A 12861-nucleotide genomic window follows, 5' to 3' on the forward strand; every position below is an offset into this window, starting at 1 on the left:
TAATCTAAACCGAGTCATAGAAAAATGTTCAAAATGATTTTATAATTTCTTCTAAGCTCAGTTCCACAATTCAAAATTAGATTCTTAATTAAAGTTTAACTGATTCGTTTTTTTTTCAATTCAAGAATTGAAGAGATGAGAAATAAGTTGCAATTGAACTGGGCCTTAGTTAACTGTCTGTTACATTAAATGAAAATATTGATCACTAAAATTAATCTCAATTAGAAAAATTATATTGCTATATTATTCGCTTTTTCACAATTTAGTAAATTAGGAAAAATATTTATATTCTCTTTACAACTATTCTTTTAACAAATAATTTTGAATAATTAAAATACCTAATTTCTTTACTATTGAATCAACAGTATTTTTTTATCTGATTTAATCAACGTTATGAAATTATATACTTAATGCTATTATTATTGTTCCAGAATGAGATAACAGTAATGTGGAACAAAAAGCAATAAAATCCATATGCCAAACGTTAACAAACTTATTACCATCGTTACTTGGATATGTCAATATACGATATTTTTTATCTTTATGATATAACAATCTGATAATGCATGAATGTGATGATCAAATATACATACATACATATGTACATACATACATACGTACGTACGTACATACATACATACATACATATATACATACATACGTGCGTACGTACGTACGTATGTGTGCGTGTGTTTGTGTGTGTGTGTATATATGACAAGTTGGTGTAGCAACTGCAGTAATAAATAGATGAATGAAAGAGAGGTAAGATGAACGCTGGTCAGTCAAGGGGTAAATGAACACGTGAATCACTAGCTGCTAATTTAACAAGTGTCTTCTTTACTCTAAGTATGGGTAGTCTGGCCGCTGGTTTCCCATGCCAACATTCTCGCATTAATTTTCCCATTCCAGCCAATGTCTGCAAAAGTAGTATTCAACTCCATTATTCATACTGATGTAATAAATGATAAATTCAAACTTGATCTAATTGTTTTATTTTGATAAAAGTAATAAAAAAAGTAAGAAAAAATTTACCGGGTCAGAATGTGACCTATTAGGAAGAGACGGCCTTCGCTGGTCAAATGAGACCAATTTACGCATTTCTTCTATGGAGGGTTCTTGATTACTGTTTGGTAACCATTCACTGTACGGCATTGCATATTCTAAGGCTACGCCGTTACTTATGCATCTGCGACAGACTTCCCATAGTATCAATCCTAAACTGTAGATATCAGCTCGTTTAAAGCTCTCTAGACACTCGACGTTTACCCTAGAAATGTAAAATAAGTACCATTGAAATTCAACCAACTTATTTTCACATAAAGAAAGCAATTAACTAACGTTTGCTCAAGAATTTCCGGACTCATGTAGCGTTTTGTGCCTTGTCGTAAGTCAACTCTGTCTGCTATGAGACGATCTTGAGTAGCTGCTAATGCAAAATCGGCAATTACGCAACCACCATTGGTTTTGACAAGGATATTCTTCGATTTAAGATTACGATGAGCCATAGCTGGTTTTCCTTTGGTTCCGTGGATCTCCGTGTGCAGATAAAGTAAACCGTTGGCAATACTCAAACAAATATTCAGCGTTTGATGGGGTGTCAATGGATGTGGCGACCGATTGAGATGATCAAAAAGCGAACCGAGAGGATGATACTGCACCACCAACCAGAGTTGAGTACAACTGGCTCTACTGGTCATATCACTACCGATATATCCTAAGATATTGTCATGTCTGGATGGTAATAGTTGAGAGTAAACCTCGGTCTCTCGAGCCCATGCAGCTTCGTCTCGTGAGAAGTAAATTTTTACAGCTACATTTTCACCATGCCAAACTCCTCTCCATACTTCTCCGCCAAATCCTCCACTGCTACCACTACCGAGACACTCTACTAAAGCTACTTGCTTGGCTAAAGTTCTTTGTACTAACAAGGGTAATCCAGAACCAGAACCACTGGTTAAACTTCGTCCATCTAAGTACTCCTATAAAAATAATTGATACTAGTTAATAAACTAGTGTACTTATATTGCATATTATATAATAAATATAAGAAAATAAGAATATTAGGCTCGTATGATAGAAAGACAATATAGTTAATATTAAGGCTTATTTTAACTGAGCAATAAAAGTTGATATATATATAGATTGAACATGGCCGGAGACACTACCGCATCTCCTGATAAAATCTCATTTTAATGGCTATACATACAATAATATAATTTTCAAACGTTTTGACTTATGCTGCGTTCGATAATAGCAAATCTGAGGCGTCGGAGTGCTCTTATATTATAGCATATTCACGTGCACTATAGAAAAAGAGCACTCCGACGCCTCAGATTTGCATTGCCGAACGCAGCTTTACAAAGTCTTCTTCAGTGATGATAAATAATAATACATGTATAACCTAATCAAAGTCATCTAATATACATAATACATAATTTAAATAAAATAAAGATCGCTCTATATTGACGTACGTATCTTTTCTGTTTTTTTTTTAAATATAAATTAGATCAAAGTACAAGTCCATGGTGGTCCAATTTTTAAAAATACGTGTTTTCCAAATTTTACTGTTGTTGTCGAAAATCTGGTTCAGTTACAATTTTTATTCATTTAAGAACTCCATTTAAAGAACTCTTCTAATACATTGTTAATTTATATAGAAGATCTGTTAAATCAAATTCAATAAATGTGTCAAGTTTTAATAAAATAGATATAGTTTGATGTCGAAAGAGACTCAAGTCAAATTTGATTCAACAGATCTTCTATATAAATTAACAATATATTAGAGTTCTTTGGCTACTACCTTTTCCCATCTCTCAGGCAATTTTCGAATTCCATCTCGAAAAAATGACTCGTCTTTGGAGGCGATCATCTTTTGGAAAACGGACCGAATTAATTTGTACTCCCAATAAATTATGTATTATGTATATTAAATAACTTTGATTAGGTTATATATTGTTATTATTTATCATCACTGAAGACTTTGTAAGTCAAAAGTTTGAAAATTATATTATTGTACGTATAGTCATTAAAATGAGATTTTATCTATATTATATAACACATATAATAAACTTTTACTGCTCGGTTAAAATAAGCCTTAATATTATGTTAAGAAAATAAGGATACGCACTTTAAGTATACTATCACCAGCAGCTGTTGCTCTAAGCTCATGTGAATGATAAGTGGCGGATGATGTAGGCGAAGAAAAGGAGAAATGCAACATAGATGGTTCAATTTCGGAGTCTAGAATAAGCTTATTTCGACGTGGAACCGTAGGTCGTTTCCTTCTTACTCGATGTATAAATAGACAAAGTGCGATTCCTCCAAAAATGAGCATTCCACTCAGTAATCCAAGAATCACAAATGTTAATCTTATTACATGATATTCCTTATTAGTATCTAAAAACAATATCAAAGCATAAAAATCACTCGGAATAAATTCTACCATATTTTATAACGCAATTCAGTTTTACATAATTTTATACAAATCTTTTGTATTAACTTTGTTCAAAGTTAATTATATAATATTTTAAATTATATCTCACTGGTTGAATCTTCCAACTTGGGATATGGTCCAACGTTACAAAAATCTGCTTGACAACATTCCACAGAGTATTGAACACCACCTGATAGCCCTCTAACATTCCTTTTTTTATGTTCTATATTATTTTGGCTATTTTCTTTATTACACATCATTAATTTATGTTCTTCTGATTTATAACAGCCACGACTAACATACTCTTTACCATTGACTTCTCTCACCCTGGACTTCCAACACTTTGGAGCAAAAAAGTATTAATTTGTAGATAGTAGGTATGAAAGAGAATGTATGTAAATTTAAGGAAACTAGATAGAAGAGTGTAATAATTTTTACAGTGATTGCATTGTTGCAGACATTAGATTGCACACATTCGAAATCTTCACATATATGACATTTAAAACGTTTTTGACCATTTGTATTGAAACCAAAATTTGGATCCAAAGGTTCAGGTGAATCTGATTTTTCATCGTCAAAGGAAATATCTTGTTCCTGCAGAGCAATCTCTTGTTCACCTAGAAAATTAATTAAATAATATATGATACGCAAATAGAATGCAAAAGCAGATATAAATAGACATAAATGATTGTTTAGCATAAAGTGTTAATAAAAATAGTTTTAAAAAAATTGTTGAAAAAAATTGATTGAATTCAAGGACATGTACATTGTAATAAAAAAGTTTGATATTATATATCATAATGAAGGAGGGGAGGGGAGGAGATATAGGAACATTATTAGTCTGTTAACCAGAATTAAGCGACACAGACTCTAAATGAATTATCAAAGATAGAAATATGTATTTACATTAATTACGGTAGTTTATCATTTTCATACCTGAACATAATCTGAGTGTCAACAAGAGTATGACATGCGTAATAAATATAGCATCCGCCATTTCTGCGCGTCAAAACACTGGATTACTCGATTCAAAGCAAAATTATATTAAAATGAATTTCTCGGGACCTCCGTATAGCACTCATCATCCTCATAGTTTTCTCTTACGACACGGGGAGATATTCTCAAAAGCGTGGAAATAATTCAAGTAATGAGGGTTGGCTTTATTTATGTCCAACACATAGTTTTCTGGAGCATCGATGCGAGAGCTCGAACTATATCATCCGATCATCGTATGATAGAGTCGCGTGCTCATCTTGTTAAATAAGAGTGAGCCTAGCTAGCGTGAGCTAGCGTACCATTTAATATTGTTTAATCCGTTATTTAAACTTATATTTAATCTCTTACACGTACATCAAACACAAATGTTAAAATGTCAGACACAATAATTTTGAGTCATGATGCACGAATATTTAGACACGACGCAAGTGTATCCATTGAAGATTGCAATTTTGCAAATAGGAGGAGACTGGAATTGGACTAGAGTCCCTATAATAGGGACTCTAAATTGGACCAATCGGATCAAACCTGACTGATATTATAGTTATTATCTGATTGGTCGAACATTGGCAACAGTTTTGCTATCGTTTTATAATTCGTCTCTCTGATTGGATTATACTTTTAGATCTAAAGGAATAGTCCTATCTCAGCGAAGAATCACAAAACAGTTGCAAAACTGTTGAGTCTGTTGAACGCGATCATGATAGAGAACTTTACGCGAGTGATGAGCTTAATTTTCATGAATTGTTCTGTCACTCGAAAGGCATTTGCGTTGCAATAGATATTAAATTGTTAGCGAATTAATACGTGCATCAAATGTAATGGGAAAAGTGAAGAAATCTTTTGCCATTGCTCTCGACAGGCATAACAATTACGAATAAAGAGGATTTCCAAAATGGACTCATGAAGGTTGATCTTAATCGTGCCCTCTCCGGAAGCGCTATTAGTAACCTTGGATAAAAAAACGTCGGGAAACATCTGATTTCGAGATAGCAGTAGCACTGTGTATGTACTTAATTTGACTTAATTGACTCGTATGTCTTCGTGTAACTCGAACATTAACGGAGGCCACCTTTATGGAGCTAATAATATTAGCGCGTGACACAGTTATGAAGCCGTTGCACTCGTAATCGGTTACGCTTGTTATGAGCTCGTCGAGATATATCATCGGTCCGAGTCTGATAATCGTAACCTTGAATGTATATTGCAATATATTGACGAGCGCAAATCGGCATCGGAGGTAAGGACGGAGAGTCTCGATCCATTGACTCCGTTTAATCCACGCGGGGATAGACGAGAGCGCAGAGACAGTGAGAGAAAGAGAGAACTGTAAGAGTAGAGAGGGTGTCAGGGGGTAGCTGGTGCTAACCTAAGATGCAAACATTCGTGAACGTTGACGCGCTTATATTATTACTGAGAATTCATCTGTTATATTGGTCCCTCGGCACGGTGACGGCTAGCGGTGGAGCTCTCGATTCTACTCCAACCTTCCAAACTAGTGCTTCGAGCACTCCACATTCCAAAATAGCAGCTTTCTCTGCCACCCTTACCAATGGACTGGCCCAAGCGGTGGCTCATGAATCTGGTAAGAATCCGCTGTTTTTAAATTATTTATTTATAATTGGACAAGTGTCATCGACAAATGTTATTATTTGCGAACAAATACCTTATAGCGTCTAATTGACATGTTTTAGCTACAGACACCTGTAATGACGACCTAGCTTGCATAACTATGGCTTCTCATGATCGATTAGGTTTAGAGGCTATAAAATCTCTCCACAGTCAATTGGATGACGATGCCAATGGAAATGTCGATTTATCTGAATCTGATGATGTAAACATATTTATATTACTTTAGAAAGTAGCTTTTACATTTGTACAAACTGCTTACAAAGTATATATCTTTTTTACTTTGATAGTTTTTAAGAGAAGAACTACAATATGAAGCTGGTTATGAACGAAGACAAAGGGCTTTCCATCACAATGATGATATGCATATTAGCGTACGAGAACTCTGGGAAGCCTGGTTGCGATCAGAAGTACGACGATATCTGTTTATGTCAATTTTTAAACTGTGTAGATAGCAGCACTGAGACATTTTTTATTGACATTTTCTATTATACATATGTATGAGATATAATGGCATATATATTGTGATATTTCTACACGTTAGGTTCATAATTGGACTATAGAACAAACATCAGAATGGTTAACTTCTAACGTTGAGCTTCCTCAATATGTTCCTACTTTTATACAGCACCGTGTAACTGGTGCTACACTTCCTCGGTAAGTTTCGTTTGAATTAATAAAAGATAATGTGATTTTATATATAATATATAAACTTCTTCAAACAAAATCATTTATTTTAGATTAGCTGTAAACAATATGCATTACCTTAGCAATGTTTTGGGTATCAAGGATCCTATTCACAAGCAAAAAATTGCTCTAAAAGCAATGGATGTTGTTCTTTTTGGTCCTCCTAAAGGTAAATTGGGATCTTATGCTTTAATATTATTTATTTAATATCTAATCTAAAACTATACTAAAATGTAATAATTAATAGATACTGGACACAGCATCAAGGATTTGGTACTCGTTACATTATTATTTGGAGCACTTATTGGATGCTGGTATGCATATCAGCAAAAGAAAAATTCACAAAAACATCTTCATAGAATGATGAAGGACATGGAAAGTTTACATAAAGCAGAACTTGCATTGGAAAATTTGCAGGTATTTTTTTTTGAAGATATATATTGATCTTAACAAAATTAGAAGTAAATATTAAGGTGTGTTGCCTAAATTCAATTCCAGAAAGAACTGGAAAGAGCAAGAATGGAACAAGAAAGTGCAGCTACTGAAAAACAAAATTTGGAAAAACGTTTGCAAGATGAAAGTTTGGGATTACATACTTCGTATTCAGATCTTGAAGTATCACAATTGAAAGCAGAAATCGAAGTTAATGTCATTCTTTGTTTATTTTATATATATGTATGCATAAATTAATACATTCTTATCAATCTATGTATTTTACAGATGTTGAAGTTGGAATTACAACGTGCTGAAGGTGAACTTGAAGATAGATGCTGGTCACCACCAGCTGGATTGCAACACTGGCTACAATTGACTCATGAAATTGAGAACAAAGGATATACCAATAAGAAGATAGCAGCTGAAAAACAGCTTCAACAAGCACGTGAAGCGGTAAAAAAAACTAACTTTTTATATCACACACATATCATGCAATTAATTTAATATTTGATATTACATTATCTCAATTAACTTAGTATGAATATACACACATGTACGCATGTGCGCGCACACACATAAATTATATTGAGGACATACACCACTGATTTATTGATTAGATATTGTACTCAGCCATGCTGAGATAAGAAATGATACCATTGTGCGTGCGTGCGTGCGTGCGTGCGTGCGTATGGATGTTGCCATATTGAAAATTAGATTCTAGTATGTATCTCTAAACTTGAGGGACAAAACTATTTATGTGTACAGTGAATTACTAGTAAGTTATCATCTATCTGTATCATAAGGTAACTTAAATCAGTATTTTTAATGATTTTTATAGTTTTAAATTGTTATTTTGTTATATTTTTTATAAATGATGCAAAGCGATTTTATTATTTTTATAATTAGTATTTATTAATTGTTAGAAATTATTCTCTAATAAAAGCTTTTGTCAACGGTAAAGGAGAAAAGAATGTAATAGTGCCCTCTTAAGTTCAGAGTTGCTAATGTCTAATTCTCAGTATGGTGCAAAGTATATGATTACGCGCGCGTGCGCGCGCGCGCGCGCGCACACGCACACACACACACACACACACACACACACACATCCCCCCTTGTTACAGAGGAAAGACTCTAATTTTATATAAGTCTATGGATTAAACATATTATACACAATTAAGATAATGAAATTTATTTATTATGTTATAGTGCGAAAAATTACGAAAAAAACGTTCCAGTCTGGTAGGTGCCTTCGTTTCGACTCATGGGAAGTCTATCGATGAAGTTGATAAGAGTATAGTCGAAGCAAGAACTGCATTGAATGAAGTAACAAATGAGTTGAAAGAAAGAGTACATCGTTGGAAACAGATTGAACTACTTTGCGGTTTCAATATAATTAACAATAATGGTTTAAATTATTTAGAGACCATTTTATATAGAGGGACACCTAATGGTAGAGGTCTTGGACTTAGAGGTATTTAATTCCATATTAAAATAAAATAATCCGTATTACAGATTCTAGTTGCAACAGAAAAATAAGTTTTTTATTTTGTCAAATCTAAATGATTTGTATATAATATATTACAGGACGACTTAGTAGCCAAGATGATTTAGATGATGAAGCAAGTTCAGTTTATACACCGTCATCAGTCAGTGCAGTTGCAGGTAAGCAGGATACGGATTCCAATGAGTACTTAGATTAATATACCAATGCTCATTTTATTATTATCATTGTGGCCTCTTTATACATCGCATATATACATGTATCAGGAGACGCGGTAGTGTCTCTGGCCATGTTCATATATATGTATTGACCACATGGTACTGAATCCTTTTTGACAATAATTTACTAATGAGTTGAATTTTATGTTTAATAATAGAAAAAATATTTTTTGTAGTATTAATAACTTTGTACCAATAACAGATATGTGACATTATAAAAGTTCTAATTTGTTAAAGTTGAAATATCATGTGCCTTAGTTGTACATAACCACTATATAATAACATGGCTAATATATGCATATGAGGAATGCAAATGCAATCCAATTTTGCATACGTTACCTAATAAGTAAGAGATTATACAAGTAATAATAAATGATGCCATTACTGTGCCAATATATGCTAATACAGCGATATATTTTGAATATGTGACGTGTGAGACGGAAAGTAAAGTTTAATTTTATAAATAATACTCATAAATTGGTTAAAATTAGTCAACTAAAGAAGATGATATATCAAGACGATGCTAAGACAGATAATATTGAATTTATATAATAATGCTTTTAAAATATGGAAGTTATAAAAGCTTCTGTGTCTATGTATGTATTTGGTTTTATGTACAATCTGCTATTTTAGCATGTTTATCATTTTTAGGGACTACATTTTATCTTAGGATATAATTTTAATTTTTGTGATTTGATAATATTTAATGATTTTATTAATAGTAAGTGGTAAAACTTTCAACCAAACATCAACAGTATTTTTTATTATAACTTAATGCTGTAAAGAAAATTATTCATCATATAAATTTTTTATAAATTATAAAAGAAATCTATTTACGTAAAAGAATATGATGAATACAATTTTTCTTTAAAAAATGTTCACATTCCAGTTATTTGTCCATAATTATTATGACATTAGTGTTAGATCTGACTGCACATGTACATGACAATAGCTCAAGAATTATTGATTGAAAAATTATCAATTAGAATGTTATTTACATTGATACAACACGAAGTAAAATATAAATTTGTATATAGTAACAATATGCTGTTTTATAAATGTACATAGATACGGATCTTTTACAATTATGGGGCAAAGTTGTTATGTGTATATGTATTATAGAAAAAAACCACGAAAAAAATGTACAATAACTTTTTGTTAAGATATATATTTGTTTAATTCCTATAAATCTTGATATAAGACGTTTTATGAGAATCAAAACCGTCGATAATCAATGTATTATGGGCATTATACTTGTAAATAAGATATGTGTATATATACATGTACGATATTTTTTAGGATCGAGTTTATTAACATTGGTCGAATTGTGTGCACATTTAAAAGAACTTTGTACTTTATCTGAAGTATGTCTTGTTGTTAAATATGACATCTTCTCCAGGGATCAAAAATATTTAGTTATAAATGATTATCTGTTAAGATATAAATTGCCCTTGAAATAATTTTATAAACCATGTATTGTTCTACAGTTACTTTATTTAAAAAAAAACCGATGCCTTAAAATGTATTTCATATATGTATCTATATTACAGTGAGTTAGCGAGTTTTGTCTCCTAAAGATTATAAAATACAATGACGTTATTTTTCTGTATGAAATTTTCAGTAAAAAAACTATTAATAAATTTAAACGAGCTTGGGAAAATGAATATGTGGATTTGTTATATAATATTACTTATTAAACTTTAGCACTCCAACTTGTTGCATGTTTTTTATTTTAAAGCCTAGCGCACATTAAATTGCTAACATAACATTAAATAATGGATAGTCAAATGTTACGCTTATACGTATTATTTAAAACTATAATTTATCATTTTTAAATCTTGTTATTTCAGATGATTGCAACTTTGCAATGATGATAAACATTGTTTTTGTAGTTTAGATAGAGAAATTTTGAAAAGTGGACTAACTAACGCAAGAAACTCTTTCTTTCTCTCTAATCAAATAAAAAATTATTTTGCAAAAAGAGAGAGAGAGAAAGAGAGAGAATAAGTTGTGATCAAAGTTGAAAATCTATATTACTTATATATGTACTGATGATGGTTTATATATATATATATATATATAATATATATATATAAATTCTAAATGCAACTAAACAATGAATCACATTTGGCTGTAGTGCAAGTTGTACAATATATATAACACACACACACACACACACACACACACACACACACACACATACGTATATATTATATATACGTATTTTAATAAGTGTAAATTACTACGTGTATTTTGATGTGGAACCGATAGTGTGAAAAAAAGATTTTCCATGTTGCGCGAGCGTAATTTTATGTATAAATTTCTAACGTCAAAACGATGCACGAGAAAATCAATTTTTTATTGTATATTTGATACCAATTGAAGCTTTCACTTCTTGCACTTTTTTCATTAATACTATTATTTTTTTAATAATAATAAAGAAAAGAATTTATATTTTGGACCATACGCTTGGCATATTCGTAGGTATTTTGGAGAATTCAGCATGGAAAGAGTCATCAATGCCGCCCGGTGGTCGAAGTGAACTTTCTGATTCTTCGAGCAGCGAAACGGAGAAAGAAACACACGGGATCGTCTACTTTGTGCTAGGTGATGGACCGGAAGAGTCCGTTGGAGCTTCCGGAAAGACTGCGTCGTACAAAGAAAAATCCAGCATTGTACGTTCTTATAGCCAAGACACAAACATATTGGTCAACGAAGATAAGGTTTCGTCGTTTCTACCGAAAACGTCGTATTCGGAAAATTCCCTCGATGTCTCGGATAGGTCCAGTTATCGTGCTGCGATGTCATTGACGACTACAATGACAGCAGCGACAACGATGACGACGATGACAACAACAATGGCAACTCCAACTGCAACTACAATTACGACGGGCGCTAAAAAATTGTTTAAGGAATTACCTACAGTAATGTCAGTCGATGATGAAACGCTTTCGACCGATTCCAATTCTACCGCCGACAACGATGAGCTTAAACGAAGGCGTAGGAAGCTATTTCCAGCCTTTAGGAAGAACAAAACTAAAATTACGTGATTCCCACTAGTCACATAATCTTATTTGTTACTTAATTGCTATCCGTTACAATTAGTTGTAACCGCGACATGCACTTAAGAATTATTTTATCAGTAATTATTAATTGTTAGCTATTATTATTCATGTGACGTACATACACAAACACATACATTCTCGGTCTCTGTTTTTCTTTATCTTATCTTTTTTCTTTCTATCTTTTTTTTTTGGTTCCTTTGCGCGCGTATAAACTCATGGAAATGTAATCGTTGTTTAGGATGTTTTTGCCCCAGCGCGGTGTTCCTCTTCTACTTTGCCAAACTTGCGTATGTGCAAAATAATAATGAAACGTGAGTCAATGGATACACCGAAGACATCCGACCTAGATAAATAGATTTTTAGAATTGCAATATTTGAAAAGTTTTAATATTACGGTAACATATATTTTCGGTATGTACTTTTTAGGAGACTAAGGATACGTTCCAAGTAGGTTTACGTATGAAGCGCATGATGCATTATTTGTCCTTGTTGTTTACCAAATAATGAAGAAAAAAATAATACATTATGCGCTTTATACGTAACTTGGAACGCATGCTAAATGTTCTTCAAGCTGCAAACTTTTATGAAGTAAGATTTTTTCATGATAACGTTAGTAATAATAATAATTATTATTATTATTGTTAGTATAATCTTTTTTATCGCGATATAATTCCGTAGTTTTAGTAATCGTCTAGGTACTGGGCTGGGCACAAATTCGAGGTCAAAAGTACTCTTGTCTGTTGTAATTGCTTTTACGTATCATATCATATAGATATATATAAAGGGATACGCAAAGCTACATTACAACTAGGATATCTTTGTAAAATTATCGTTAATTCTCATACCGTCCGTATATACTAGTAATATATGTGATTTACTTCGGCACTTTGACAAAGC

General features: G+C 32.3%; 2 protein-coding genes across 2 annotated transcripts; one reads left to right on the forward strand and one right to left on the reverse strand.

The window, feature by feature from the left end:
* Positions 1-689: 689 nt before the first annotated feature.
* On the reverse strand, positions 690-4446 carry sax (type I BMP receptor saxophone). Its single transcript, XM_018551600.1, has 7 exons — positions 4370-4446; positions 3872-4050; positions 3543-3774; positions 3128-3396; positions 1339-1979; positions 1033-1267; positions 690-916 (listed from the first exon to the last, which is right to left on the reverse strand). Exons 1-7 carry the CDS (start codon positions 4428-4430, stop codon positions 779-781), a joined length of 1755 nt encoding a protein of 584 aa, XP_018407102.1. The 5' UTR covers positions 4431-4446; the 3' UTR covers positions 690-778.
* Positions 4447-5803: 1357 nt separating this feature from the next.
* On the forward strand, positions 5804-12416 carry Stim (stromal interaction molecule). The gene is made up of 11 exons (XM_018551599.1): positions 5804-6014; positions 6124-6263; positions 6349-6468; positions 6603-6715; positions 6799-6914; positions 6993-7162; positions 7244-7387; positions 7466-7633; positions 8387-8651; positions 8765-8842; positions 11384-12416. Exons 1-11 carry the CDS (start codon positions 5804-5806, stop codon positions 11947-11949), a joined length of 2091 nt encoding a protein of 696 aa, XP_018407101.1. The 3' UTR covers positions 11950-12416.
* The last annotated feature ends 445 nt before the right edge of the window (positions 12417-12861 follow it).

This window comes from Cyphomyrmex costatus, unplaced genomic scaffold, assembly GCF_001594065.2.
Source record: "Cyphomyrmex costatus isolate MS0001 unplaced genomic scaffold, Ccosl1.0 scaffold1419, whole genome shotgun sequence".
In the NCBI taxonomy this organism is placed as follows: Eukaryota; Metazoa; Arthropoda; class Insecta; order Hymenoptera; family Formicidae; genus Cyphomyrmex; species Cyphomyrmex costatus.

Excerpts from the sequence above, each read along its gene's own strand:
- sax (XM_018551600.1), bottom strand. The coding sequence starts at position 4,430 with ATGGCGGATGCTATATTTATTACGCATGTCATACTCTTGTTGACACTC. Across the intron at positions 3,397-3,542 it reads CAAGTTGGAAGATTCAACCA|ATACTAATAAGGAATATCAT; the intron begins GTGAGATATAAT and ends TATTGTTTTTAG. Across the intron at positions 1,980-3,127 it reads CTGGTGATAGTATACTTAAA|GAGTACTTAGATGGACGAAG; the intron begins GTGCGTATCCTT and ends TTATTTTTATAG.
- Stim (XM_018551599.1), top strand. The coding sequence starts at position 5,804 with ATGCAAACATTCGTGAACGTTGACGCGCTTATATTATTACTGAGAATT. Across the intron at positions 6,015-6,123 it reads AGCGGTGGCTCATGAATCTG|CTACAGACACCTGTAATGAC; the intron begins GTAAGAATCCGC and ends GACATGTTTTAG. Across the intron at positions 6,915-6,992 it reads TCTTTTTGGTCCTCCTAAAG|ATACTGGACACAGCATCAAG; the intron begins GTAAATTGGGAT and ends AATAATTAATAG.